The 27,637-nt window shown below is 47.5% G+C and overlaps 2 protein-coding genes across 38 annotated transcripts in view; one reads left to right on the top strand and one right to left on the bottom strand.

Annotated features, from left to right (window-relative positions):
- The window catches only part of ccdc88ab (coiled-coil and HOOK domain protein 88ab), a 49,719-nt gene extending 39,424 nt beyond the window's left edge, over positions 1 to 10,295 (top strand). The window contains exons 28-38 of one of the 10 annotated variants that reach the window (XR_013467958.1): positions 42 to 134; positions 495 to 697; positions 1,006 to 1,053; positions 2,634 to 2,711; positions 4,073 to 4,309; positions 4,454 to 4,507; positions 5,268 to 5,357; positions 5,879 to 6,159; positions 6,494 to 6,935; positions 8,458 to 8,579; positions 9,256 to 10,295. Coding sequence is in view for 4 of the 10 variants with exons in the window: in XM_078104759.1 (XP_077960885.1) it covers positions 42 to 134; positions 495 to 697; positions 1,006 to 1,053; positions 2,634 to 2,711; positions 4,073 to 4,309; positions 4,454 to 4,507; positions 5,268 to 5,357; positions 5,879 to 6,159; positions 6,494 to 7,378 (1,969 nt within the window). In the remaining 6 variants the exon portion in view is untranslated. Of the gene's footprint in view, positions 1 to 41; positions 135 to 494; positions 698 to 1,005; positions 1,054 to 2,633; positions 2,712 to 4,072; positions 4,310 to 4,453; positions 4,508 to 4,674; positions 5,227 to 5,267; positions 5,358 to 5,878; positions 6,160 to 6,493; positions 8,580 to 9,255 lie in introns of those variants that run through there. The other 9 variants (XR_013467960.1, XR_013467959.1, XM_078104760.1 and 6 more) reach the window with 9 other exon arrangements.
- A 1,807-nt stretch (positions 10,296 to 12,102) lies between these two features.
- Positions 12,103 to 27,637, bottom strand: part of camk2g2 (calcium/calmodulin-dependent protein kinase (CaM kinase) II gamma 2) — a 39,486-nt gene continuing 23,951 nt past the window's right edge. The window contains exons 11-22 of one of the 28 annotated variants that reach the window (XM_040179054.2): positions 27,525 to 27,608; positions 27,403 to 27,445; positions 26,601 to 26,660; positions 24,107 to 24,147; positions 23,400 to 23,432; positions 21,100 to 21,177; positions 19,694 to 19,738; positions 18,577 to 18,622; positions 15,994 to 16,069; positions 15,795 to 15,889; positions 15,226 to 15,484; positions 12,103 to 14,635 (exon numbers count right to left, since the gene is read on the bottom strand). In XM_040179054.2, coding sequence (XP_040034988.2) covers positions 15,252 to 15,484; positions 15,795 to 15,889; positions 15,994 to 16,069; positions 18,577 to 18,622; positions 19,694 to 19,738; positions 21,100 to 21,177; positions 23,400 to 23,432; positions 24,107 to 24,147; positions 26,601 to 26,660; positions 27,403 to 27,445; positions 27,525 to 27,608 — 834 coding nt within the window. In that variant the 3' untranslated portion in view covers positions 12,103 to 14,635; positions 15,226 to 15,251. Of the gene's footprint in view, positions 14,636 to 15,225; positions 15,485 to 15,794; positions 15,890 to 15,993; positions 16,070 to 18,567; positions 18,623 to 19,693; positions 19,739 to 21,099; positions 21,178 to 23,399; positions 23,433 to 24,106; positions 24,148 to 26,600; positions 26,661 to 27,402; positions 27,446 to 27,524; positions 27,609 to 27,637 lie in introns of all 28 variants that reach the window. The other 27 variants (XM_040179053.2, XM_078104764.1, XM_040179059.2 and 24 more) reach the window with 27 other exon arrangements.

Below are 27,637 nucleotides of genomic sequence, written 5' to 3' on the forward strand. Positions count from 1 at the left end.
GTATGTTTTTGTGGATCATCTCTCAATTCTCCACCAATCAGAGACAAGCTGAATGAGCTGAGGAGACAGAAGGAGAAGCTGGAGGAGAAGATCATGGACCAGTACAAGTTCTACGACCCCTCGCCTCCACGCAGGTAAAAGAAAAACTACAGCTTCTCACACGATTTTGTGTCAAACGTGATCTCAATGTAAAAATGGCGCATGTCTGAATATGAGCTACTCCATGAAGTCGGTGTATCATATCGGGCTCTGATCTTGAGAATTCGGTTTGCTTGTTGGCTCTTATCTTTGGGGCGAGGGAACGGCAGAAAAAAGCTCCCACTGCAGCCTCAGGCGAAGATGCATTAAATATTCATGGCCTGCAGAGCTTTTAGATGCTGACTACCACAAACATTCATGGGAAGATCTAGAGTAACAGTAAGAGAGGAAACACTATTGTTCCTGACGGTCTCTCCGTCTCACTGACCATCATCTCGTCTCTCCTTTTTTTGCAGGCGTGGCAACTGGATCACTTTGAAGATGAGGAAGTTGATCAAGCCGAAGAGCCGGGAGAGGATGCGCTCTCTCACGCTGACACCCTCTCGTTCAGAGTCCGGCGACGGTTTCCTGACGTTCCCCCAGGACAGCCAGGACAGCTCGTCCATCGGCTCCGGGTCCAACTCGCTGGACGACACGCTGACACAAAAGAAGAGCAGCAGTGAGTGCAAAGAAAAACACCGACCAACCGATAAACACACCGATGTAGACCCAACAATCTATTTACAGCCACTTGTCTCACATGAATCAAGTTAAATGCCTAAAAATAAACACTTATCCAACCAGACAAAGCACCGTAAACATACATCTGATCAAATACTCACAATATTTCACACAAACTCATAATAATACGTCACGAAACACACTGCTACTTATGTGTGTGTGTGTTGGTTTGTGCTGGTTGAGTGGTTGAATGGGTCTTTCCTCCCCTAACTGCTCCTTTGCTTCTTTATTCCTCTCTCTGCGAAGGGAGGAGAGGGCAGCAGCCCCCTGCCCAGGTGCAGGGTTCCACCAATGGTATGGTGCGGATGGGGCGGGTGGGCGGGGTTTGTGACCCCACTGTCGCGTCTCTCGGGGCATGTTTTCGTGAGTCCATCGTCTGTTTCACTCAGCTGTCCTAGAGGTTACGGCTGAGCTGTGCAGCAACACGAGGTTGACTCTCAGTCTCTGACCCGGTTCGAGGAGTGGACCCGCTTCCTGTATTTGAACAGTGGGTGCGCTTGATTTCTGTAACCGTATCATTAAACACGCTACACTAGCGTTACGCAACCGCACTGCATCTTTCCCCGGTCTGCAGTCTATTTGCATTGTGGGTAATGTAGGGCCCCGGTTGGCAGGTGTGTTAAACATGTGGATCAGGGGACTACTCTTTCAACAGTGTATACATGTGAGGAATCAAGCGCACCTCACAGTCCGAGGCTCATTAGCTCGTAGTTTCAGAATGTCAACCTGCTGATCTGTGCAGTTCATCTGTAAATAAAGAAACGCCCTCTAAACGTAGCATCCGAGCTATTAAAAGGTGCAATGCATTGTGGCCGACGTTCAGTCAACGCGGGTACCAATCCTGGTTGTCTGGATCTGGTTGAAGATGCAATTAGTGATAACAGGTTGTACGGTAGTAGGCGATGTCATCAGATCATCCAGTAGGTTGCTTTTACAAAAGTGAAAATATGTATTTGTTTAAACGAACATGAAGACGTGTACCAATGACGGCACACAGTGAGGTATTCAACAATAGAGTTCCTCATGTCTCTGGAAGCAGTGCCGTCCTCCCCGATGCCGCCCGCTGACATTCACATTCTCCCCATTGCACCGTTTAATATTCTTCATCCTCCGTGTTTCGTGTAGGTGTTAATGTGGTGACAGTTGTGTTGTTGTGTGCACCATGCAATGCAGGATACGACGCTCGTGACCATCAAAGTGAGAGTGCTTGTGTGTGTTGTTGAGTGCAGATATAATGTGTGTGTGTGTGTGTGTGTGTGTGTGTGTGTGTGTGTGTGTGTGTGTGTGTGTGTGTGTGTGTGTGTGTGTGTGTGTGTGTGTGTGTGTGTGTGTGTGTGTGTGTGTGTGTGTGTGTGTGTGTGTGTGTGTGTGAGAGAGAAGGCATTTGAATAATGTGTATATGTGTTTGTTTCTTTTTAAGTCTTCCCTCAAAAGCATTATTCAGGATTTAAAGTGTGTGGGAGGCATTTCAGTCCATTCTAAAAGCTCTTAAAACAAGCATTTGAATGTTTTAACTAAATAAATAATACACTAAATAACAGGTATTAATAATGCTTGTCAAAAAAACAAACAACTGTTTTCAAGACCTCAACATTAAACAAGCAATATGCTCTGTAACGGTATGATCCACCCCTTGTTGTGAGTCCTATATTGTAGTGGTTGTGTCTACTGCATTGATTGTGTGTCTGTTGTCCAGGTGCTCAACTCTCTCTCTGCATCTCTCCCCTCGGCTCTTTGTGACAACATTAACCACGTCCCTCTGTTGTGCCCTCTTCCCTTTTTTTTTCTCTTTTGTTTTTCTTTCCCCGTTCGACTGCCCCCCCTCTTCCCCCCCTGGCCGTCCGTCCGTCCGTCTCTGGCTGCGCTCTCGACAGCTTTAAAAAGGTTGCCTTTCATGAGGAACAGATCCAAGGACAAAGACAAGGCCAAGGCCATCTACCGGCGCTCCATGTGTAAGACCTCCCCGTTAGCCGCCGCCGCGCTAGCCTCCCTCTGCCCGCCTCCCCTCTCCTCTCCACCCGAGGAAAAACAAAGAAGGAACAGTCACTGATTTCACGCCGCAGCTGCGTGGCCGTCTCGTCTTTCAGCCTCACTGTGAAGTGGTTCAAATGTAACCGAGATTATTTGATGTTATTAATGTAGATTTCAGTTCAAAATGTGCCCCCACGCTGCTGCATCTGGTGACCTCAGTGACTTGTCCTTCTGGTTCTTTTTGTCTAGTAGCCCCTGACTCTCCGTCACCTCCTCCGCCCTGCGTCTGCCACCTCCACCCCCCTGCTGTAGAGTATCTGCTCTCAGCAGACTCTAGTGTCGTTTTGTTACTATTAGCACACAAGTGATTAGTGCAAACTTCAGAAAAGATGCACAAAATAAATAGGATGTGATTGGTGACAGAAGAAATTAGGGCTGATGTGACAGTAAGAAATCCATCTCTCTGTGGCTGTGCGTCTTGTTGTGTGACGCCCGTTCGTCTCTCTCGGTCCCGCGTGTGTGTGTGTCTCATCCACCGGTTTGGTCACGGTGGGAGTCGTTACGCAACAGGCAACCAACCGGGCAGCTTTGTCGTGTGCTGTGTGGTTTAATTTGGACGCTGAGCGTGTTTGTGTGTTTGCTGGCTGGGTGAGGGAGGGCGGTCAGGCCAGAGAGACTGCGGGTTTGCTTTTCATGTGCCTGTTTGCCTCCATCTTTGATCGCAGCATGCCTTGAAATAAGAAAACAAAATCACCAACCGCCTGATCGCCCTGACTCGCACTCACCATGGAGGACTTGAAATGGAGCCTCTCTCTCTCTTCCTCTCTCACTCCTTCACTCTTCCTCTGCCGCCGTGCTGCATTTCAGGTCTTATTCTGCTGACATGGACTCGGCTGCTGCTCACAGCTGCTCTGCATGCCTTCATGCTTCTCTACTGTCACATAAACAAAGTGCACAAGGACAGTGGCCACTGTGCAGCTACCATCTCTATGCACTTTGGGGCATAGATCTTTATTGTATATTTTGATACCATATGCGTGCCTTGATTTCCAAAACGACTAGATTTTATTCAACAAAATAAATGTTTCACTGAATATTAAATAGATCTTTTGACAATCTCTTTGGATCCTTTTGAAGCTTTTGTGGTGGAAAACTACTTGCGCTAGAAGCCTATATGTAAGTAGCTGCAATCCAAATGAGGGCTTTGTGTGACACTATTATTTAAGCTAAGCCGTGCTACGTCCCAACTGTCGTTCAGTCGAAGTGAACAGTTCTCTGTTGGGCTGGATGCCCGATGTTCCTGCCGCGACCCTAATTGCCGTCCCTCCGTTGGTCCACTCAGCCATGAATGACCTGCTGCAGACCATGGCGGTGGCGGGCGATCCCGGCGGCCAATGGGCGAGCAGCATCGACAACCTGGACGGCGCTGAGGCCGGAGACGCCGTCGTGGCCGCGAGCAGAGGGCGCAGCGGGCGGCGCATGAAGGATCTCGCCTTTTCCACCAACGCCATCGACTGTGCCGCCCTCACCCTGCCCACGCCCGGGCATCGCAGGGCCAAGCTCCGGCTCCAGGTCAAAGGTCAGGACTCCGGGAGAAACCGGCACACTCAAAATTTGTGTTTTTGGAGTTTCTAACTTATTAGGCTGGACTCATTTCGCATGAAGGTGTCGACATTCTGCTCCATCGATGCAGCTGTAGCACCTCTCTTCTGTGTCCCAACAGACAACGCCTCCTGTGAAGACGTGACCGGCTCCTTCGACGACCCCAAGAGCCACGGTGAGGCTTGACCTTACTTACTTGAAAAGAGAAAGGCTAATAAACTGCCGCAGCGTCTTAACACCAGCCGGGCTTTCAGAGCGACACGGACCCGGGCAGCTATATTAGATATTAAACCTTTGCGCTTTGATGTATACTTCAAACACGTGTGTGTGTGTGTTGATCAGGCCTGCAGGTGCACAGCGGTACTCTGTGTCCTTCTCCCGTTGAGCTGAGCGTCTGTTGTAAAAGTGAACACTACTCGGCACTGGACCCCTGGATCCCTCTAAGGGCTGGTTTCCTAGACGCGATGAGAACCCTGACGAATGATCAGTGATGTAATCGTGATGTTTCAAATGCTGATCACCGCTGTGCTGAAAGCCAGTTAAAATGATTCCACGGTGCTCAGTTTCCAGCTCAAAGTGGGAGGAGCAAGGTCACAATGTCACACCTCCTTCTTCTCTTTCTTAATTCCTCCTCCCCCTTAATTCCGCTATCGGTTCCCCTCTTCCACCGAGGTGGGTCGGTCCTCTCCGTCAGGCGTCACTTTGTTTACTGACTGGACATGTTGATGCTGCAGCCTGGCACCGAGCCACCCTTCCTGTCCCTCTGCCTGGCATGTGCCATCTGCCGGCCCAGCAGGAGACGTTCTGTCAAACTGTCCCACCTACGTGTTACTCTCTGTCTTGGTGCATGTCTGTGTGGATTCATGTAAGTGTATATGTATGTATATTCTAACTGTGTGTGAATATGTGTGTACTCCCTCTTGTCCCTTACCCAGCCTGCAGACCCACCAGTCTCCATAGCAACAGGACCATCAGTAGTAATAGTAACAATAACTCCCACCTCACTTCTCCTCTGGAGGGCAAAGGTATGCTCCTCCTTCCACTGACCCCTTTCCTCCCCCCAACTAACCAATCTCGCTTTGCTCCTTTGCTCCCTTTATGTGTTTCCCTCGTGCCTTTACTCGACCTACGTCAATGTGGAGTCTGATTTTAAAAGTTCCGTGTTACTTTTTGTCTTATTCTAAACCAATACATCAGGATGCAATGGCTTCAGAGCTGGTTGCTAACAACATTTCATGTTTATGTTTTACTGACACTGACACTGATTGGGTAGAAAAGTTCTGATTGTAATTTCAGCTTATTGAACCTTTAAAGCACAATCAGTGCATCATGAAGAGAGCTCCACCATTCAGCTATGAATGATTGATAAGCTGCGTATTAGTGCTTTACTACTATTATCACCATATAGTGTGAATATAGGAGAAGAGTGATACTTGTGTAGCTTCTAGCGGCGCATGAAAAAGATCAAATTAAAATCCCAGGTTTCTCTCCCCTGCTGATGCCCGCCTGTCATCCCCCCCCCCCCCCCCCCCGCCGCCCTCCTCAGGCGCGTTGAACGGCAGCCTCAGCCGGCCTCACAGCGAGAGCAGCGGAGAGTTCAGCCTGAGCTTGGACCCGGAGGTGTGGTCCAGCAGCGGCAGCAGCCCCGTGCAGCAGCCCACCTCCTCGCGCTCCTCCCACCAGAGCCCCCTGCAGCTGCGCAGGACCCTTGACCCGTCTGCAGCCGCGGGCTGCGCCGGCCCGACCCAGGCGGCGAAAGCGGGATCCCCGGTGAAGGAGGTGCTGTCCCTGCAGCAGTTCCTGGATGAGGGCATCGATCCTGCAGAGGTGAAAAAACATTCCCAGTTATGAACCTGCCGGATTCATTCAGTCATTCAGAATCTGCTCATTTTTTCTGTAAAACCGGGTTTAAATAAAATAAAGAATTCACTTCTTCATCATGATTATTTTCAGAGCCCATTTTTAATTTTCCTGTTTTGGAAAAAACCTCCAACCTGAACATTTTGGGCAATTCTAAAAATGAAAACGATAACGTTTCATTTTTCATTCGTCCTGAGGAATAGAATAAAAATCCCATATGAGAAAAGGATTACTGTGAGATGGTGTCGCTGTTGAACCGGGGGGGGCTGAACCTGACCCCGTTTCTCTTCCCCGTCCTCAGTCTGGCAGTCAGGAGAACCTCACCGCCGACTCCCCTCGCCTCTCCACCTCCTCCGAGCCGAAAGAACGCACAAAGAGCCGAGGCATACTGCGCTCCTCCAGCGGGCGGGCGGCGCCGGTCGCCTCGGACCGCCTTCCCCGGGCCGCCGGGCAACCGGGTCGCCCCACCCTGCGCAAGGCGGAGAGCACCCGCGTCAGGGGCTCGGTCCCGGCGCGCTCCGGCCTGTCGTCCCAGAGCAAAGCCACGTCGGTGTCGGGGCGCCTGGACCTGGCCTCCTCCACGCTGCCCCGCGCCAGCAGCGTCATCTCCACCGCCGAGGGCACCACGCGGCGCACCAGCATCCACGACCTGCTGTCAAAGGACCACCGGCCCCCGGTGTCCGTCGACGCGGCTCCTCCCCCTCCCGCCGCCAAGGCCGGGGTGCGCTCCCAGTCGACAGCCAGTGAGTACCGCGCCGACCTAAAGGGACCCCTTACCGCCGCCACCCCCCTGCCAAAGTCACTCAGCCTGCCCTGCCGTAGCTCGGAGGATCCAGACCTCTCCACCCTGGAGTCCTTCCTGGGCCCCTCCTTCACCGTGGAGTCCGTCTTCATGGACTCCATCTTTAGTGAGTCGCTGGGCAAAAACCACCCCTTCCTGTCTCTGAACCCCACCCTAGTCAGCAACATCAGCGGGCCTCCCGTTACGAGTAAAACGCACCCCCCTCCTCCTCCCATCCCCAATCACACACCCACCCAAAACCAGGACCCTTTCAGCCAATCAAACGGCCCGGCCGGTCTGAAAGAGTCCAGCGGGGGCGCCGATCCGAGTTGTGTGAATAAGGAGGACGAGTCCCTGAGCCCAGAGGACAAGCAGTCTCTGTGGTACGAGTACGGCTGTGTGTGAGTGACAGGCGGGTTCTGGCTCGTTGGTACCAAACTAAAAGGGTGAAAGGAGGAGGAGCTCCTCTGCATGTATTTATTGGGGCACCACCTCCACGTGGTGTATGTGTGTGGTGCTTTTCTGTTTGTCACTGTGCCGATTGGTGGATTCATTTTTGTTTTTGTTTTTTTTCCTGAGGTGGGACTCTGATGAATGTTTCTTTCATCCGTCGGCCATGTTTTTTGTTTCCTCATCAGGTCCGTGTCCCTGGCTAACACTACTATTATCTGCAGCTCTCTGGGGCTCTTTTAGCCGCAATGTCTGGGTTACAAATCCAAAGCCCGATTTTTTTTTTTTTTCAGTGTCAGATAATAGATCCACTATCCACTTTGTGTTCATGATGTCTTGATGGTTTCTGGGTCCTTTTTACTGCTTCTTTAACTCTGTTGCATCACCCACTAAGCTGCATGTTCTGTCCAACCTGGAACTCTCATTTTGATTGCTGTGATCAAAATGGTCGTCATGTTGACCTTCTGTTTGTATAGATGTGGTGTGTTTCTGTACATTTGACACCTTTTGTCTGTATTATTATTATTGTTATTATTAATGGGACAGTGGGTCTTAACAGACATCTCGGGCTGGAGACAAAATGATGAAGCTTCGTTCCTAAAATAGTCTGAGGGAAGGTGTAGTTGGTTAAGTGGAAGCTGAAGGTGGAGGAGGACGAGGACGACGTGGTCAATTACCATATTTTAGTCTCGGTCGTCCTTTGGTGGAGTTTATGAAACAGGAAGTAAGCACAGTTTTCATTCGTCAGATTGTTTTGGGAATGAAGCTAACATCATTACTTTTGGTATCTGGATATTTCTTTTTGTTTTTATTTAAACAGCTGATATCTGATTATGTTTTCTAGACTGGCGGAATGTTGTAATCATTAAGTTATAATCAAAGAGGAGCGCAGCCCGACGTGCCGGTACCCCTCCATCCTTATTTATTTCTGCACTTGCCGGTTTGAAGTGGCTTTAATGTGTTTGTGTGAATGCAGCTGTGAGGTGGACGGCGCGTCGCTGTCTACCGATGTAATCGTTGCCTTTGTTCTACAGATGTGGAGGGCAGAAAGTCTAAAAGCAGGAGCGGGGAGCCGCAGCAAAGCTGCTAAACCCCGCCTCCAGCACTCCCCCCCCCCTCCCCCCTCGTCTGTCCGCTTCAATGCTGCGAGCGCGTGGTGAGTGAGTGCTGCTCCAGCAGGGGGAGGGGTGGGGGTGGGGTGGGGTGGAGGCTCGGTCTCCAACGGGAACCTAAAACATGGTGAACAGATGTCGTCCATCCTGCCATGCACTTGCTTCCCCTGCTTCTGTGACCCCCCCCCCCGTTTTGTCCGTCGCTTTCCCGCTCCCGCTGTTCCCGGAGCCCAATGGCAGCGCGGCCTGCATGGCATATGGGAGGGTTAGCCATGGCGCTCCCAGTGGATGAACCCTTGCCTGTGTGTGTATGTCACAACCCCCCCCCCCCCCCCCCCCCAAATAAAACAAGTTGTGTGAAGACTCCCCACGACGTGTTGCTGCCGAAGGGGGCCGAGCGTTTCCGACGGTGGAGCAAAGGTCCCTTCGCTGCTGTCAGGCTGCTCGTTGTTGCTGCATGGCCTCAGTGCCCCTCGCCGCCCCCCCCCCCCTCATATTTTTCCCTTGACAATGCATGCAGATCCAGGCCGGCTGCTTCCCTCCGTCTCCTCGGCTACGTCACTGTCATCTTGATACAGTTTCTGACTTTAAATCTCCATGTTTCTCTTTTCCGTCCGTGTTGTTTCCTCTTTTGCTTCTTTCAACTCTTCCTCTCCCGTCTCTAATCTGTGTGTTTCTTCTTCTGCTCTCTTCACTCGTGTGCGCCGGCCTGCGACTCAGAGAGAACGGTGGCCTTGGAGCTGTCTGAAGCCTCGTAGAGTAACTCTGCTGAGACCGTCTACAGTGAGAAAAGATTGTATCTGCCCGTTTGCTTTTTCTTCCCTTCTGTTGGTTCCAAAACCGCCGGGACGCTTCAGTAGAGAAACGTGGCTTCCTTCTGTTTTGTTTTTCTTCCTTGAATCAAGGAAAACCGAACAATCCTAAAAAATGTCCATGTGGTGTTTATTTTAGTTGTTGTTGTGTGCTACAAAGACTGAAGCTGTGGCAGATTGCACCGCGTGTGACAGACTGCTCCATGTGCGCTGGTCCCCGCGGACCGAAGGTCCACGCATCAGCCAAAGCGGACCCGCGGCTTCTGTGTGACCAGAAGCTCCATCGTGGAAAAGTATTTTTGGCGAACGGGCAGCGTGGGCGAAGAAGGCGTCGGCTTTGTCGGGCTCGAAAAAATAAAACATTTTCGTAGGGTGTCTGCACCAAACGTTACAGACTCGACACCCTCATCGGAACAAATTAGTCCCAATCGGCATGGAGCAATCAACCAATCCCTCCCGCCTCCCCCTCGACCAATCAGAGAGGACGGCGGCGATCAGTGGTGATTTAGCAAATGGACTTGGACGTAAAGCCATGACGGTTGTGTGCGATCGGCGTCCGTTTCCCGCCAATCAGGAGTGACGGTTGCGTGAACTGAGAGACACTAATCACGGGAGAGTTCCAGGTCACCTCTGGCTGGCAGCCGTGGCTCATGCCACAACACACATGCCACAACACGCACACGCACACACACTCCTAGCTTAAATCCTATAGCATTGAATTGATCATCTGTCGCTTCTGGCTCTGGAGAGGAGAATAACTTAGACAGCGCCGTGTGTCTACTTCCTGAGAGTGTAGGTGACCTGTGACCCCCCCTGACCCCACCCACCCACTACGTGCAGATTTCTGTTGCTGTGTTGAACGCGACGGTGATGATGAAACCCTGTTTTCCTCTTTTTCCACTTTTTAAATGAACCCCATTTGATGTAATTAAAATTCATCAAGACTTCCACCTGGCTCTTTTGTGTTTCTTACGCGGAGAATCAAAATGTCATTTACAGGAACCAAGTTTACTCTGCAGAGTGGAAATGGTATTTTTTTCTCTTTTAATGTTACTATAAGACACGTTTGCTTTGGAGAACAAACTGAAGTGTGAAGCAGGGATTTAAGTAATACGCTGTCGGTCCATTAGCTGCACCTGTACAGTACCGTTTTACACTTTTAATTAGGGGTGTAACGATTCATTCACTGAATCAATCATCATAATCATTTATATTCCTGCGATCCAACTGAATCGATCTGTGCTCCGCAAATCTGCATTCCGGACAACGTATATCGATTTGAAATGGTACATAATCGATTGTATCGATACTTGGAAACTGCACATTGGATTTAAGCACAAGAACTGTATGGATGTGTGTTTGTTTGTTTTTCAGCACTTTAGACACGTTAAACGTTACTCGATTCAGTCTGCCTGTCTGTGACGTCATCAGTACGCAGCGGCAGCCGCGCGAAACTCAACAACAAAACACAGCGTGGAGGAGACGACTGCGAGCGAGACATTTACAAACCAACTTATCGATCCAGCGAGTGGAAACATTTGGGCTTTTGCAAACACGGAGGTGTTCTAAATAAGTCGGTCGCTGTTTGTAGAATATGTAGAAGACAAATAAAAAACCACGGAAACACGACGAATCTTTCCGGCCATCTACTAAGGCGCCGTGGGATTAAACAACGCCGACACTCAGGACCTCCAGCAGCGTCACCGCTGCAGCAGCAGCAGCAGGTAACTCCAGCTCTGCAGACGCCTCAGGCCTCGCCAGCACCAAACTCAAGTTTATCTGTAAAGACCTGCGACCCTACAATGTGGTTGAAAATCCGGGGTTCTGTAAATCGATCCAAACATTGTGTAATGTTTACATTGAAAATGGCACTTGATTCAAATAAAAGGTTAATACATTTGCCATTAATAGTTTGCTTGTTTATGTAGCGGTTGTACTCTTTCTTGCGTTGTGTTGTTAAAATCACCACCAGGACACGGACCACATTCGGCTCGTATCGGCCGTTTATTGTGTGACGTTAAGACACCTGGCGAACACACAGAAGTCTAGTCCTCAGAAGGAACCTCGTGGCATCATAACAGTTACACACCCTGCAGCAGACTAACTTTTTAGCTACAACATGACATACCTGGCGAACACACAAGTTAAGTCCTCAGAAGGAACCTTGTGGCATCATAACTGCCAAACAGAATGAAACACATGAGCTAGTTGAATTTAGCATTAGGCTTTTTAAGGGGACTTTCTACAGCCAACTTACCAGTTACACACCCTGCAGCAGACTAACTTTTTAGCTACAGGGTGTCGCACCCACGTCCGCAGGGACCCACTAGAGGGCACCCACGTGACACCCTGTCATGACTCTTAGTGATGGCAAGTGGAGTCAAACACCTGTTACATTTATAATATCCATAATTAATTTAAACCAGATTTCCTTACAAGAAACAACAGGGATCTCAAACTTTGCCTGCACTGTCCAGTAAAGTTACTGAATCGATCTTAAGTCAATCAATCGAATCGTTCTAAATGAACCCAGATCGTCCATGAATTAAAGTTCTACTGCTTTGTAAGGTTTGGTGGATGTGTTGGGTATTTGGCACTGCCCAGAGGAGACTATCGGTACTGCGGATTGTACTAATAAAATGTAATCCTTTTAAAATAAAGCCAACAAAATTACTATCTAAATGTAGTTTGCATTCAACTTACTGCCTCCAATCACAGTACAATTTTTCAACAGCAACTTGAGAGAAAGGGACACCAGTGTTGAAGTGCTTTATTTGATAAATACTCATTTATTTATATGCAAACAAACACCTTGTGGTTTTTAATGTTTTAACTGTATGATCATGCAAAGAATCCAGCATCCAAATGAAACGAGTATAGACACACGTAGCCCCTTTAGAACAAGGCTGCAATGCAATAAACCTACTTACACGCTAAGGCTTTTTTTCTAATCATTTTACTGTGCGACAACATTTTGATATGTCAGATGGAGCCACGTCATCAAGTAAGATTTTCATTTATCCAGAAAACTGAAAAATGACTTCAAAGTCGACCTGCATGTAAGGTGTTAAAAGTTGTGGTTTTTAATTCCAATGATCTTTTTCTCCCCTCAGATCAGTCGGGTTCTGTTCGACTTTTGCCAAATTATTAGAACTACCAAATTGTACATGAAGCAAAACAGAGTTATTGTCGTAGCAGCAAACAGCCCAAAGTTAACGTGAAGGTGCTTTTATTTGGTCACTCGTCTTGTTTACATCCGCGTTAAATAGCTGTGACGTTACAACGGATTCCATTCCTCTTTAGCTGAAGCAGAGGTCACTAACTGCAAATAAACAATTGTGACAACTTCTAACTGCAGGACATTTAAATGCCACTGAACGTGTTGCACTAAAATGTTGAAGCCTCCTTCAGAATTTGATTTGACATCTTTGAAATTATCTAGAAAATTAAAAAATTGGTTTTGTTAGGTTCACAAATTTGGATCGATGACCAAGATGTCTGATCATCGGCCAGTTAAAAAAAGTCAAGAACATGGTTTAGAAGTCTGAGTGACCTTTAGCAGGAATGTGTACTTAAGCACTTTGCTCCACAGTGCTGCCGTCGGGCAACAACTCATCACCTTTAAGTGACGAGCAGCTACGGCCTCCTCGTGGGGGGGCAACGTCACAGAGGTTGGAGAGGCAGGACCCTTTATTCACTAAGTGCTAAGACAGACAGATAAGCGTCCTCATTATCAGCCACAGAGTGTAAAACATGTTTTGTCTCAAGATGTCAGTGTGCGTGTGGGGGGGGGGTTGGCAGTAAAAAATGGTTGTGGCAGTCTCCCAAATTGTTCTTACATTTCTGGCTAAAACAACTATTAAAAATAACATCAAAACAGTAATAACCATCACATTTACGACGGACACAAAAGGACCGGATCCATTGATTGCCATCAGCGACGGTCCCACAGCCCAAATCCCATCATGCCCTTTTTTTGTATAATCCTTCGGCTGCATTCCCTTTTTAACATGCTTTTTAAAGTTTTTGTTTAAAGTTTTTTTTTTTTTTTTATAATTCCAAGACTTTACACAGCAAGCCAAGACGGACGACACGCACATTTTCAGAACACAATCCCAACAAGAGACAGGCATAAGGGTGACATCATCGTTACACAGCGAGCTGCTACTTGGACAGTAAGGGGGCTTTAAGCGGAGGACGAGGAGGGTGTGTGGGTGGGCGGGGGGGGGGGGGGGGGGGGGGGGGTAAACCTGAGGTTGCAGAAAGGTTCGCTCCCTCCGGAGAGCGAACACAACAGCATAGAGTGTCAAAAAAACAGTACGGGCCATTCGATCGATTGAAGAAGATGAAGCTGCACGTCGGGTTTGGAGACGTGTGGAGGAGGGGGACGGACAGACGGGAGGCTTTCTGCAACCTCAGGATGAGCTGCCCCCGGACACATGCTGTGTCTAAAGCTCCAGAGAGGCTTAACCCTAAAGGCTGGAGCACAGGGACCTGGAATGTGTGTGTGTGTGTGTGCGTCCATGCAAACATGCATGGTGTGTATTTACAACTCGGGACCTCAAGGCAAAAAAAAAAAAAAAAGAATAAAAAACAACACATGCTTAACCGTAAAATATATCATGTTTCCCCTTTTCTCCTGTAATAAACACCTATTTATGCTGAATTCTATCAAACTAAACGTCCCCTTTTTGAGTGAGATCCATCCTTTTGCAACTTCCCCTTTAAAACGTTGTGCACGGATGCGATTTAAAATAAATGTTAAAATCTGATTGCACATTGATATTAGTCGCTATAGTTCCCATAAACCCGAATCAAACGAACCCTGTGAAGTGTAAAATAAACAGTAATATGTTGCTCTCTAGGAAACAAAACATAAAATCACATGTTTCCTATATTATACATGTTGCCCCCTATTTATATACCAGTTTTAATACTTTTCCCGACAGCAGACACAACAAGTGGGGAAATAAAGGCCACGGGCGACGCGTCCCGGGACAACGACCAGAAACATGCAGCGTCTGCCAGAAGGGGGCTGACCTGCGGCGGGCCGGACGCCACGTGGCGAAGGGTTGGACTGGATCGGTGTGATCGGTCATTCAGGCAAGCTTTGGAAATAAGCTTCTTATTTTTTTGTTTAATTTATAAATGTATTTTCCCTCACTTCTAGCTTTTTTTTTTTTTCTTTTTCCCACAACTTTTCCAAGCAGCTTCTTCCGTGTCGTGATCCAGGCACCGATCCGACCACGGAGATGAAAGCTCCAAACAGCTTTAGAGATCAGGCAAAGCTGCAGAGGAGAGAACGTAAGGATTAGTGGGAGAACTGGTGATATCGGTGCTGGATGGTTGAAAGAAAATGATGGGAACAAAAAAACTGTTTACAAAAGAAATTCATGGCGTTGAAATGAAGTCTTCTAATTAAAGTCATTGTACAGCATAAAAAATCATTGAAAAGTTATAGTATGTATGAAAATGTCACTGTAGCACGTTGAAATATAGTATAATGAGAAGAAAAAAAGTAAAGTGAAAAGTAGTAATATGTCCGAGAATAGTATGTAGAAAAAGTATTGTCCGTCGAAAAAAAAATTGAAAGGTAATATTGTACCTCAGTAAAATAAAAGCCATAAATAGTAAAATGTCTAAAAAATGTTACAAAACTGTGTTAAAAAACTAAACGTGTAGTATATTACGTTTATTTTTATGAATATGTTCAGAAAAGGACAAACTTAGGAAAATAAAAAACAAAGACCTGGTATATTTGGTCATAAATGTGTTATAAAAGTCTCAAACTGTATAGCATGACATGAGTACATAAAAAAAGCCTTTGGCGTTTGCTTACAACGCCCCCGGTGTCAGTGAGGCGGCGGCGGCGGCCTACCTGGGCCCGGGTTCTGGGTTCTGGGTTCACTGCAGGGGGGCGGCCGGTGCTCCTGAGCAGTGGAAGTGCACGTTGAGCCACTTGGCGTCGCGGCGGTGCCACACGCGCGTCTCCTCGGACTGGCAGGATCGCGGCCGGCCCTGGGCGTCCATGTACTGCGTCAGGCGGATGTAAGCGATGCAGGCGGCCTCCTCGCCGATCAGGTGCACGTGTGGGTTGAGGATGGTGGTGTGCACCGGCTTGCTGTTTTTACTCAGCACTGTGGGGACGCAAACGTGCAGCTCAGCAGTCGTAAACGGACCTCTGGTGGCAATCGGGCGACCAGATATGAGAGCGCTCCGCGTGGTCGACGCACGACACGCGTTGTGGACACACGGAGGCGTTTAGGAGGTGAGCGGACAGATGCAACTTGTTTCCCGAGGTCGTGTATGTTAGCGAACTCGGCACCTCTCGGCCGATTGATTGATAAATTAAGAAAAAAAGAATCAGTTGGTTGCAACTAAATCTCACAAATGTAGATGATTGGGGTTGTTTTAATTCACATGATGAAAATAGAGAATACAACTTACGGTTGTCAAAGTAGAACTTGTGGAAGTCCATTCCCTCCACCAGGTTCCCGAGAGCTTCCGGCTCAAAAGAAGTCAGTCCGGGGTCACAGATCCTCCTGGCAGAGGACAGACGCACCTTCAATCCCAAACTAAATGCTTTTACAGCCAGACCCGTGTTTTATGACGACTTGTGTTGTTTCAATCGCGTGCGCGCACGTACGTGTAGGCCTCAAAATCCCTATTGTTGATGGCTTCAATCAGCTGCTCCGTCATCTTTATTATCTCCTGTTTACGAGCTGAAAATAGAGACGGAGGAAGGAGACAATGAGAAGAGGTTTAAGACCGTGGGACGGGACGGGACGGGCTCTGACAGTGACATCGGAAGTCCCCCCGTACACAACACAACATCCAACTAAAACACCACATCACAGAAACAAACAGATGTTTTTCTTCACATTTCTTAGTTGGCCACTAACATCTGGAGAGGACCGCGGGCCGGCCGTCGTCCTTCCTGCGATGATGCGTGAGGTCAGTGTCCATCAGTAGTTATCAGCTGAGTCGAATAATCATTTTAACCACCATGTGACCCGATCACTTCATTTTTTTCTTTCAGGTTAATTTAGAAGATATTCTTTGCTAACAAATGATTGAGAAGAACATTCAAATACATGTAAATACTAAGATGACTGCTCACAACTCTGCAACTCAATTGATTTCACTGTGCACACACACACACACACACACACACACACACACACACACACACACACGTCAATGAAATCCTCTTCACTTCATCTTCTTAAAAACGGCCAATTATACAGGAGGAATTCAGAGAATGTGGCAAGAATTCACACCAAAGAAATTCTGAGAAATTGGCATAATTTCCTTTGCAAAACATCCCACCAGAAATGCACAAACTGCATGCGTACACACTCCACATGCGGCCGCGGAGCCTGAAAAGCTCCGCCAGCAAATCCTCCACACCGGCATGTGACTCTGTGTTCATGAGCCCCTCCAACTTCCTGCCGTCAGAAAGTCAGAACGCCGGGTATGAACACGGCTTCGCGAGCCGTCGCACAAGCACCGCACAACTCTGCCCCGGCACTTACTCTGCCGCGGGCCGCGGCTCGCGCCCGCGGGGGGCGCCAGAGCGCACTCTGGTCCGGGACCAGGACCGGCGCTCTGAGCCGGCCCGGGCTGAGGGACACCGGCAGCCTCCTGCGGGGCAGCAGCCGCGGGCGGGCGCGGTGACCCCGGTGACCCCGCTGAGACAGAAGGGATGTTGAGCTGCGGTGCGACTACACGCGGGAAGGATACGAGGAGGTTATTGTGGGGAAATTAGGCCGCAGGCAGACAGCAGCTTGTGGTCGGGCCTGGGGGGCCACTAGACGGCAGCAGAGCAGGAGAGAGGGGAACTTTGTGCAGTAAGTCGGTGGGAGCGGAGGAGGAGAGGGAGCGAGTTTTCTCGCAGGGAACATGTGTTGTTGTTGTTTTTTTACGGGTCGGGGCACAAAGATAAAGCGGCGACAGTCGAGGAGGAAAGGACTCAGGACAAACCGCTGCTGGAACTTACAGGTGGGTTGCGGGCAGCAGCGAGGAGGCTCGGTGTGGGTCTGCTGCCCAGTGGGGCCGCACTGGGTCACCACTGCACCAGAGGACTCACAGGCAGCCACTGTCCCGGTCAGAGGACAGACACACACACACACACACACCGGCAGTGAGTCAATCCTCTATCGGGGAGCTGATCGATTGATTCGTCTGGGAGGTGACGAAAAGTAGTAAGAATGACTAAAGCTGCTACTAGTTGGTCAATTGATGGATGAAAAATGCCACGTGGTGTGTTTAAGATGTTTAATCTTTTGGGGCTTTTGGAGACTGAACACTGAACACTATTCTGATGCACTTCATGCACAAAGCGATAGGGAAATGGTCAGCATTCACTGATCGGAAGCCGCACCGTCACAGGTCGGTGAGGTAGAACACAAATGATCGATATCGGCCGATTCAGACCCCAGAAAGTAAGAAACAAATAACCTGAACCAGTAACCCGACGTAGCAAAGTCCCTCAGGTCACATCCGATCCACTGAATTACCTTAAGAAGCTTTATTCTCAATCATGAAGGACGCACACAGGTCAGCACACTTTACATATTTAAGACACTGACACACAGTCTGTGTTGATAGAAGAGATGCACAACATAAACGGATGGAATACTTATCTTACTCCACTTGTTGCTTCTACGCCTCACTCCAGAGAACTTCGCTTGACTTCAGCTTGGACAATTGTATTTTATTCTTATATTGCACCAGAGTCAAATTCCTCTATGTGTAACATATGTGGCAATAAATGGCCTCTGATTCTGATTAAGAAGTGCGCTCAGCTTCGGGGAGAGAACAGCCTCTCGATGGCCTGTCGCTGATTATCCACCATGAGATCAAGTGCTGGTAAAGCCACAGAAAGCAGCCTTAAGTAACTGGATTAGCTCGTTTTTTCCCTGGAGGTTTCTCTGTCCTACTTCATTCACCTGCAGACTGAGAATGCGATCGTATCCGAGCAGCAGACGAGTAACTAAAGGCTTAAGTGGCACTCGCGCACGCCAACAACGGAAAAAAGAGGTATTCACAAGACTGTTATCGACCACATCCGACCCCTCGTGTCAAATGCGTCCGAGTACACCGGCGTCCAGCGCGTTAGCTACGAGGTGACGAAGTATATTGTAATCTTCCCGTCTGATCGAGAGTTCAACACGGGGACAAAAGAGACGTGCAGAGAAGGTGAAAGCTGGATAAGTACCTTTCCTACCTTTCATCTCCTCCTCTTCTGCGTTGTTGCAGCTCTCCGTGGAGCCCTGTCAGACAGAGAGGTTTGGGGGGCGAGAGCGAAAGATTCATTAGGACCAGTCGCTATTTCCATGACAGCGGGAGACGAGGTCGGGACGCTTTGGACAACCTGCCCAGACGTGGACAAGAGGACAACCTGACGGACAGATGGACAACTCCCTCCCAGGAGCACAGACCAGCCGGGACAGCAGCGAGGGGGGAAGCGCAGAGAGCCGCGCACACGCACACACACACACGCACACACACACACAAGCGGCAAACATTTTGTGCCAGTGGGACTAATAGGAAGCAACTGTTTGTGAAACTAAAGATAGTTGTGTAGCAGCACTTAGTACCTTAATCTCTACTGGTGTGTTTTTGAGCTTGTAAACCAACATAACAGCACAAGCAGCTGGTGGAGGGTTCACGTCTTTCTAAGAGGTCTGACGGGAGTTTTCGGAGCCAGTTTGCATGCGTCGCTTTTAAAGACTGAGCATAGACAATCGTCAAAAATTAAATAAGAAAAAATATAGACCTAAATATCTAATTGGCATTAAAGGAAGCGCATTAAGCTGGTTTAAACCCTTTTGTTTTCAGGGCAGTTTTTCCTTATAGTGTAAAATACAAAGCCCTCTCAGGCAAATCTGTGATATTTTGATATATAAATATATTTTTTTAATTTACCATATGCAAATATTAAACATTAAAAAAATCCTAAATATTGGACTTTTCTCCAAAGTTCAACAATTCAAACAGTTGATATTTAAGAACAACAGTTGTGTTCATATGGTCCAGCTGAACTTTTATTATTTTCAACATTTATTGCCCGTTTTGTTTCATGCTGAACATTATTTTCTATTAGCAGATTATAACAAGACACTGAAACTCTAAATCTATTCCAGCGTCTTCATAACAGTGGAACTTCCCACTGGTGGAAATGGGAGTGACCCTCACTGCCAGTAAACAGGAAGAGACGAGACTCTCTGACAGAAACCAGCTCGTATTACGATTTTAGATGCACAGGGAACATGGAGAGAAAACCCTCCCCGGGCCGCTTGCGAGTGTTGGTGGTCCGTGGTGGTGGGAGGAGGGGGGCTTACCTTGGTGCCATCAGCTGGGTTGTGTACAACAGTAGTCTGGGCTTCCTGGGGGGGAGGCAGGAGACACTTTACCATGCAGGGAGGTGATAGTGGGGGAGGTGAGGGGGAGGAGAAGGGGGATATCGACACCCAGTGACAACAAACACACAAAACAGATGCGTGCGCGCACACCAAAACACAGCAGAGAAGCTGAGGCACATTAATGGTGAGCAGTTGGAGGAGTGTGGATGTCGCGGTGCTCAGTGGGACGTCCTTAGCGATGTGGCCTGCAGGGTGAACGTGGACCAGCTGACCGCGGGTTCCCCGGCTCGGGCTTCGACTGAGGAGGAGGGGACGTCATTGCTGGACTTGCTGATCTCCAGTGTGTGTGTGTTGATTTGTAATGTCTGTGATCAAATAGGGCGTTTTTTTTTCTCCTGAGCTCGAGCTTCTGAATTTGTTGTCATCAACGCCTTCCACTCCACGCCGCAACACGCGTGGCGTCTGTGCGTCCGCTCCTCATCCCCAACCTCGAGCCGCAGAAACACTCGGCGCGAAGCAAACTCTGAGACGCCGGTCTCCTGATGCAAACAACCTGGAACTACACAACAGTGGTAACATCCGGCCCCTTGGAAGACATGTGGGATTAACTGGACAATTTGAACCAATCCGTGACTTAATTCTGTTGCCTCAGCGCTACATTTTGCTTGTTTTTTTATACATGAACACAGGGGCCGAATCCTCGCACTGCTATGATGTTCTCTCTGTGGCCCGTCCACTCCCGCGCCCGTTTTATCCAGAAGTCCTCGTCGTTTACAATTCACACACTCGCGTGATGATGGAGAGGTCCAATCTTTGTGGAGCTCTGCTCTCCAACAGGTCGACACAAACCTGTTCTTCTTAAAAGGCGAACCATCAGCCAGGAGTCACCAGGAAATGGCTGAGCGGAACGCGATTAAAGTGTCTACTGTTGTACCGCCAGATGAAAGCCATTTGTCTACCTGTCACTGCGTGAATGTATACACGCACACACACACACACACACACACACACACACACACACACACACACACACACACACACACACACGAGTGTGTCCACAGGACGTCTGGGTAAAACACAAGCCGGGGGGAGACACTCGGAGGCACAAAGCAGTCGTTCAATTTCAAAGTCATCAAATTCACGTCCAATGTCGAGGTTTGTGTTCAAAACGGAAGCAGAGAGGCAGAAGATGAGACACGAGAGAGAGAGAGAGAGAGAGAGAGGGAGAGAGCGAGCGAGCACCAGGTGGAAAGAAAAAAGATCTGCCTTCACACGGTGTGACACAAAAAGACGAGAAGCACAGCAAACCAAAGGAGATGAAAACGATTAAATGATGCCGTTTAAAACAAAAGCAATGTGAGAGAAACCAAATAGAGATGAGGTACCATTGGTGCTGAGGATGACATGCTGCTGTCTTTGGTGCTGCTGCTGCTTACTACACTGTTTTTACTGTTTCCCTGCGACTGGAGCAAAGAAACACAACACAGAATGACTCCCACTGGGCCGCGACCATGAACCAGCCTATGGGAACCCCCAGGTGGACACGCGAGCCGTTCCACGCCCAACAGGAATCCTGGTCTTATTGTGCGTGTAGAATCTGGGAGCGCGGTTCAATGCTAAACGCATTTATTTGGAAACCTGAGTGAATCATCTGAACCCTGCTGCCTCGTGCGCTTCAAAGAGGGCAGATGTTGTGTTCTCCTTCGTCTGTTGTGCATTTAACAGGAAGTAGCAGGAACTAGAGATTTAAATCCTGCTCAAACCACTGTGTGCGTGCACAGACTGACTAAACCCACTCCTTCATTTCTCTGCTGGTGGTGCATGGAGTGATCGAAGGGCTCTGAGTCGCGTGTCCTGGTGTCTTCCTGCAGTTACCGTCTACAACCTTTGCAGACATTCACCACATTAAAAGAAAAGTCAAAATACAGAACAGTTATTCAGCACATGCATTTTTTTTTACAAGAGTGAACATGTCTTCAGATTAGATTTGAAGTATTTTCCCAGCACTTTTACAAATTTGTGAACCAACATCCCCCCGGGGATTTAAAGAAAAATCAAGTACGAACCTAAAACAGACACCAGAAATCGGTAAACTATTTCTGGCAGAAGCACAGCCAAAATATGCCAAACCGAGTCAGAAACTGGTTTTAGAATAATGGTTACCAGTTGAGGTCTGTGCATGCAGTGAAGGGCCTTGATGACAGGTTTTTCTCCAATATGTTATTCCCATAATAATAATAATAATAATGAAGTGTAGGAAACAACTTTAGCACGACTACAACCGCTAAGTTCCCCCTAACCCTTACAGTCCCTGGTACACCGTGAGTATATACAACATACGTTGTAATTAAACTGGTGAATGAGTTCATTGGCTGCACTCCTGGGAAATAATTTGATTTAATGGAAGACATGATGCGTCGCTACATTTGCCGGTGTGTTGAGATGCATTTGCAATGGGTAGAAGAAATGTGCTGCGGTGATTTCTGCAATTCATGCAATACTTTTATGAAAATCAAAACAAAAAGTACCTCATACGCACAACAGTTATAATGAATTGTTTATCCCAGTGAATGGATTTGTAACTCTCTCAAACAATCACATTTGTCTGGTTTTGTTCTGCTGGAACACAGCGGAGTGAAGTGGACAAGAAAACACAGTTTGAGCTGCACTGTAGGGGAAGGAGAACCAAGAGCTCCTCCAATCAGTATCCCAACAATAAAGTTATGAAGGAGGTGGACAAACGAGGGACGAAAGGTTAAAAGCAAAGCCCCACGAAGTGTTTCAGTGATTCGTTTCTAACACTCTGACATGAACAAATACCCCTGCGTCACATTAAAAAGTATCTAAACAGAACATAACTAAGAGAAATGTAAACGTGCTACGCTGAGACCGACGCAGCACATGTGCAGTTAACATCTGCATTACGAAGCAGCCATAAGACTTCCGTAGCTTGTTTATTTTCTAAGGCTTTGATATCTATAATGTTCCTGGTTTGACGGACAATCTTCTTCCGCTCTTTTTCAGTATTTATTGACTGGCACACGATGATACAATTCAGCGTTATTTTCAGTGCTATTTAAAAAAAACACTGTGATCCTACAAACCGCTTTTATGTGAAAAGTTATGTTCTTTTCCCCAAATTTTTAAAGATTTAAAGTTTTGGCTGCTTTTGTTGCACGAAAACTAATCAAAAAGGTTAATAAATAAATTCTGAAAATCATCTTACGGTTTCAATGCATTTTACTTATTGTTACTTATTTGTTACTAATCTGTAGATCCGTCGGTTTCATCTGGTTTCATCTACGGTAACGACTAAATTTTTTTAATGACAGATAATGATCAGTATGAATGCGATATAAAAATAACATTATATTATAATGAATTATATTATAATGACCCTCAGTGCGGTGAGGGTCAGAGCTGTTAGGTAAGTAAACGCCAGAAGAGGAAAGCTGGAATGGGGAGAGTGTGTGTGTGTGTGTGTTTTGGTGTTGCTGATGGCAGAAGGGGATGCAGGGATGTCGGATGGAGTTAGGAAAGCGTCACACGTCTCCGCCCAGAAGGGGAAAAGAAGAAGCAGATGACACAGAGAGGAGAGAGGGAGCGCCGGGGGGGAATAAAGCCTCTGAAGGACCCAGAGAAACAGAGAATGAGAAATGAACAAAAACGACAGAGCCGATCTCACCATCAAACAAACACTGGAGCTGGACTTCCTTTTCTGACAGACAGCCGTGGAAAGGAGGAGGAAAAGAATAAGGGGTCACCGGGAAACAAGGAACTCGTCATAATAGTAGAAAAGTGAAGCCGATTGCGAGATAAACAAAACAGCAGCACAAGCTTACAGAGGAACAAAGATGAGACAAAGGGTCACTAACGGCTGTTAAAACAACAGAAGAAGTTTAATACTGAAATGAGATCTAGAGTGCGGAAAGCATTGAACGTGCAGGTTATTTGTAGGATGTTTTGGGGATTTAGTTGTTGTTCAAGTGACTTTATGTAACCAGAACTTTATTTTGTCCCTGGTCGATCATGGCGCTTCACTGCACGCATCGACGCTGACCGCCGATTAAAACAAAACACATGACGTTCGCCCGAATCGCTGTGAATGAAAGAAAGCCTGGCGACAGAAAACGAAATAAATGTAAAAGGCTGTGGGTCGTTTTGTGTCCTTACTTTCACATTAAAATTACATCTGAATTAATCGTGCCCCACTCTTAAACTTGTACCATAACCATTTTAAAAACTGAGCACCACAGTAGGAAGACAACCTCACTAAAAGACCTTAATGCTTTTCCACGTGAGATACGTGTAGTTAGAGAGTCGTTGGGATGACGGACCAAAACAGACAGAAGCAGTAAAGTCAATAAAACCCTCACGGATCAGAAGACTTACCTTCACGCCGTCCGACTTTTTGTTTAGTAAGGATTTGCACGCTGAAAGAAAGAGAGACAACACAGTGAGGACAGAGTCCGAAAACGTCAGTCGAGGTCACTCGGCCAGCGACAAACCAAAGACAAGAAAGGGAAGTATGGCGGCAAATCACTGTCAAAATGCATGGATTCAGAAATCCATACAAAACTATGATGAAAAATTTGTAAATAACGATGAGAATTGTAAGAAATGCTGAGAACAATGTTTTTTAAGTCAAAAATATAATTTAGTATAACAAAAACCATCAAGATTATGAGCGTGTCAAAAAGGATGAGATGATAGATCCAAATATAAAAAGATATTTTTAATACTGGGACTTATCTCATAATCTTACCAGAAATAGCTTTTCCCTGAATTAATGTGTCTATTTTCCTCTTTGTGACACACGCACGTGCTGATTTTAAAGCATAACAGCGAAAAAATAAGTTGATAATTAACCTTTTTTAATTTAAAAAACAAAAAAATTCAGCATCCATACAATCAACATTTTTGGGAGCAGTTAAAACATAAACAATAAGTAAGTAAAACATAAAAAGTAGCCCCTTTTCCCCCAAAACCTGAATTTCAGCCATTTCACCAACACACAACTGAATAAAAGGTCCACAAGCGTGCACACAAACATAAAATACACAAAGTATTGTATAAACACTCATTTTTGTGTTGTGTTACCTTCCATTTACAAAGTAGGGAAGAGAGCGATGAAGAAGGCGAGAAAACAGTAATGTATTTAACATCTGCATCTTAACGTATCAACGCATAACAGCAGTCAAAGCGTTCGTTAAATGGCCGTCACAGCGTTTGTGGGTTCATGCGATGACGCTGGCTTTGAAACATGCCGCATCCACCTCAAAGCCTTCTCTCCCTACAAAGGAGCCGTTATTAACGGTTATCAAAATTGGCAGAAACCTTCACTTCACGAGCACGACATCTCTGCGAATTCATCACCGAGTAGATCAGAGTGGCATCAAAACCAATCGAGCCCTGGTTCCTTTAAGCGAGCAGCTCCAAAGCTTCAAAGCTTCGGTATGCTTCGTTCAAACCGGTCCGCCGGAGAGAGACGACCTGGATGAATAACGTATCGGCCAATGGGAAGCGCCTAAGCGCCACTTGGCTGAGGGGAATATTTCATTGAATTCTCACATTTAATTGTCGTAAAAATCAAAAGCCAACTTTTAGGAAGAGGACATCTCACGTGTTTAGTGGTGTTTTTAAGACTCTCCCGATGAATATACTGTAGTAGCCCAAACTACACTTTGGGTAAAGTAATGTCTTTGATCAGACCAGGTGAAAAGGGTTTTAGAGGAATTGTTTTTGAAAGTCAGTTTGAAAACCTGTATTTATTTTAAATTTTACCACACCATGAATTAATGTCTCTGCTACAAAAGTAACGTAAAAGGGGAAATCATTATAAAAGTCTATCTTATTGGATCAAATGACCACATTTTATTCAAAACAGCCAAATGTAAAACATTTCTGCACCACTGATTTGCCACCTCCTCATATCATCAGCCACGCGCCTGGCCGACCACATGATCGCACATAGATGACTGTGTGCTAATAGGTTTATATATGAATGGTTGATATTGTTTTTTCAACTTTTCACATCTGACTAGTCCAGGAAAGTCCACAAGCAAAAACATATTTCAATTTTATTCTATTTTTTAAATTCTTATAACCCCTCATAAATTAAACGTTCCAAGGGGAGGAGGCTCCCGACGCTGTTGGGGGATTCCAAAAAGTTCGAAGCATACTGACGCCTTTAGGCTCTCGACACAGTATAAATACAGCAGAGCAGGCAGGGGAGAGGAGACACAGAGGAAGAGAAAACAAAGGACACTGTGCATTCTGTTTGTACAGCTTCCCATGCAGGGTTTGCATTCTGTGCTGCACTTTACGCCCATGAACATGCACGGCTGGCTGCTGGTGCCTCAGCCATGCGGCGGGAGGGTTGCATCGAGCACAGGGACACAAACCCACTCAAAGTACGTTCAAAACCGGAGGGGAAAAGGCTCCCGAGGTTTTACGCTGCGGAGCAAAAGACACGCAGCACCCACGAGCCGCGTTGATGCGGCGTGAGCCGAGCTCTGCTGGGTGGCAGCTGCGGGACTTGGACGGGTGTGAGAGGGTCTTGCCGGGTGTCAGTTAAATGGCTGTTAAGCACCAAGAGGGAAATTAAATAGCCAGACCATGAGAGGCGGCTCCGTGTATTAAAGCACCGGGACACGCAGCAGTGCTCGAAGGTCGAGTGCTGTCGTTTGCCGTCTCCATTTACATGTTTCTGTGTGTGTGTGTGTTTGTGCGTTGGGATGCCGCAGTGCAACGACCACCGCTCCGAAGTGGCTCATCAGTGTGCAGGCCAGCAGGCAGCAGGTGGAGGGGTCCAAGCAGCCCAGCCCCACATGCCAAAAAGCCCCGAGCGCAAAGCTGACTCCTACAGCCCCTCAAGCAGACGTACCTTCCTGTGCCATTGAGGCCGTGCTGGTGGTGGCGGCAGGGCTGGTATGCTGCCGTCCCACTATTGGACAGAGAGGGATTCAATGTGGAGGCCCTGGTGGGTCGAGAGCCTCACTAAAGCCTGATCAACCTTTAGAGGAGAATGACGGCACGCGGGTTTCCAGAGACTGTTTGGATCACACGGAGTTCTAATTCCTTTTTAAATGGATCAGAAGGGAAATCTTCTCTTGTGTGCTTGGACGCTCTTTGGTAAGCGCGCCTGCAGTTATGTTATGAAGCCTTTCAGAGGTCTGGCTCGTCCGCTTTGTTCAGGCAAGATCAATCCCCGCCAGTGGAAAGTGGTTGGCCGCGATCCACCGAAGCTGCTTTACTTACATCAAAGCATATAAACACCGGGCCACTGGCTTGAGAGCGAGAGGCCACCGTCTAGCCTACAAATTGGATGTTCCATAATAGGTGAACTGTGTTTCGATCATCAAACTGCTCTGCAAGGAGGAAACACAAGCCAAACCCCTGAAGTGCAAAATGAAAACTGCAGACAGAGCCGACAAGCAGAACTGAACAAGAATAAAAATATGCGGTTGAGGCAGCATGAAGAACAACAGCGCCGCGTAACATTTGCCCCAACGAGATCTCAGATCACTGGGTTTTAATCACTGTCCTAATTAATAATAAATCGAACGACTAAACCTGGGTGCTTGTTTGAAAAGCTTCTTCAAATCTGTACCATCAACAGCACCTTAAGTCCACGTGCACATGAAGACTGTTGTCTCTTTATTTAGAGTGCAACATCCAAAGCTCACCTGAGAAGTTCCTGGACACCAGCATCGTTGTGAGGATTGCTCCCTGGACACACAAAAACCCAGAGGCATGAGGATTTGCGTACGGTGGACCAGTGTGTGTCTGTGTGTGTGTCCATTCTCACTTTAAGTTTCCGCCTGGCGTTGAACTTGCGCAGACACTCCACGGTCTCTTGGCGGTGCATCATGGAGGCCACAGTGGAGCGTTGCTGTTTGTAGAGGAGAGAAAAACATTATC

This window comes from Gasterosteus aculeatus, chromosome 6 (genome assembly GCF_964276395.1).
Source record: "Gasterosteus aculeatus chromosome 6, fGasAcu3.hap1.1, whole genome shotgun sequence".
NCBI classification, from domain to species: domain Eukaryota; kingdom Metazoa; phylum Chordata; class Actinopteri; order Perciformes; family Gasterosteidae; genus Gasterosteus; species Gasterosteus aculeatus.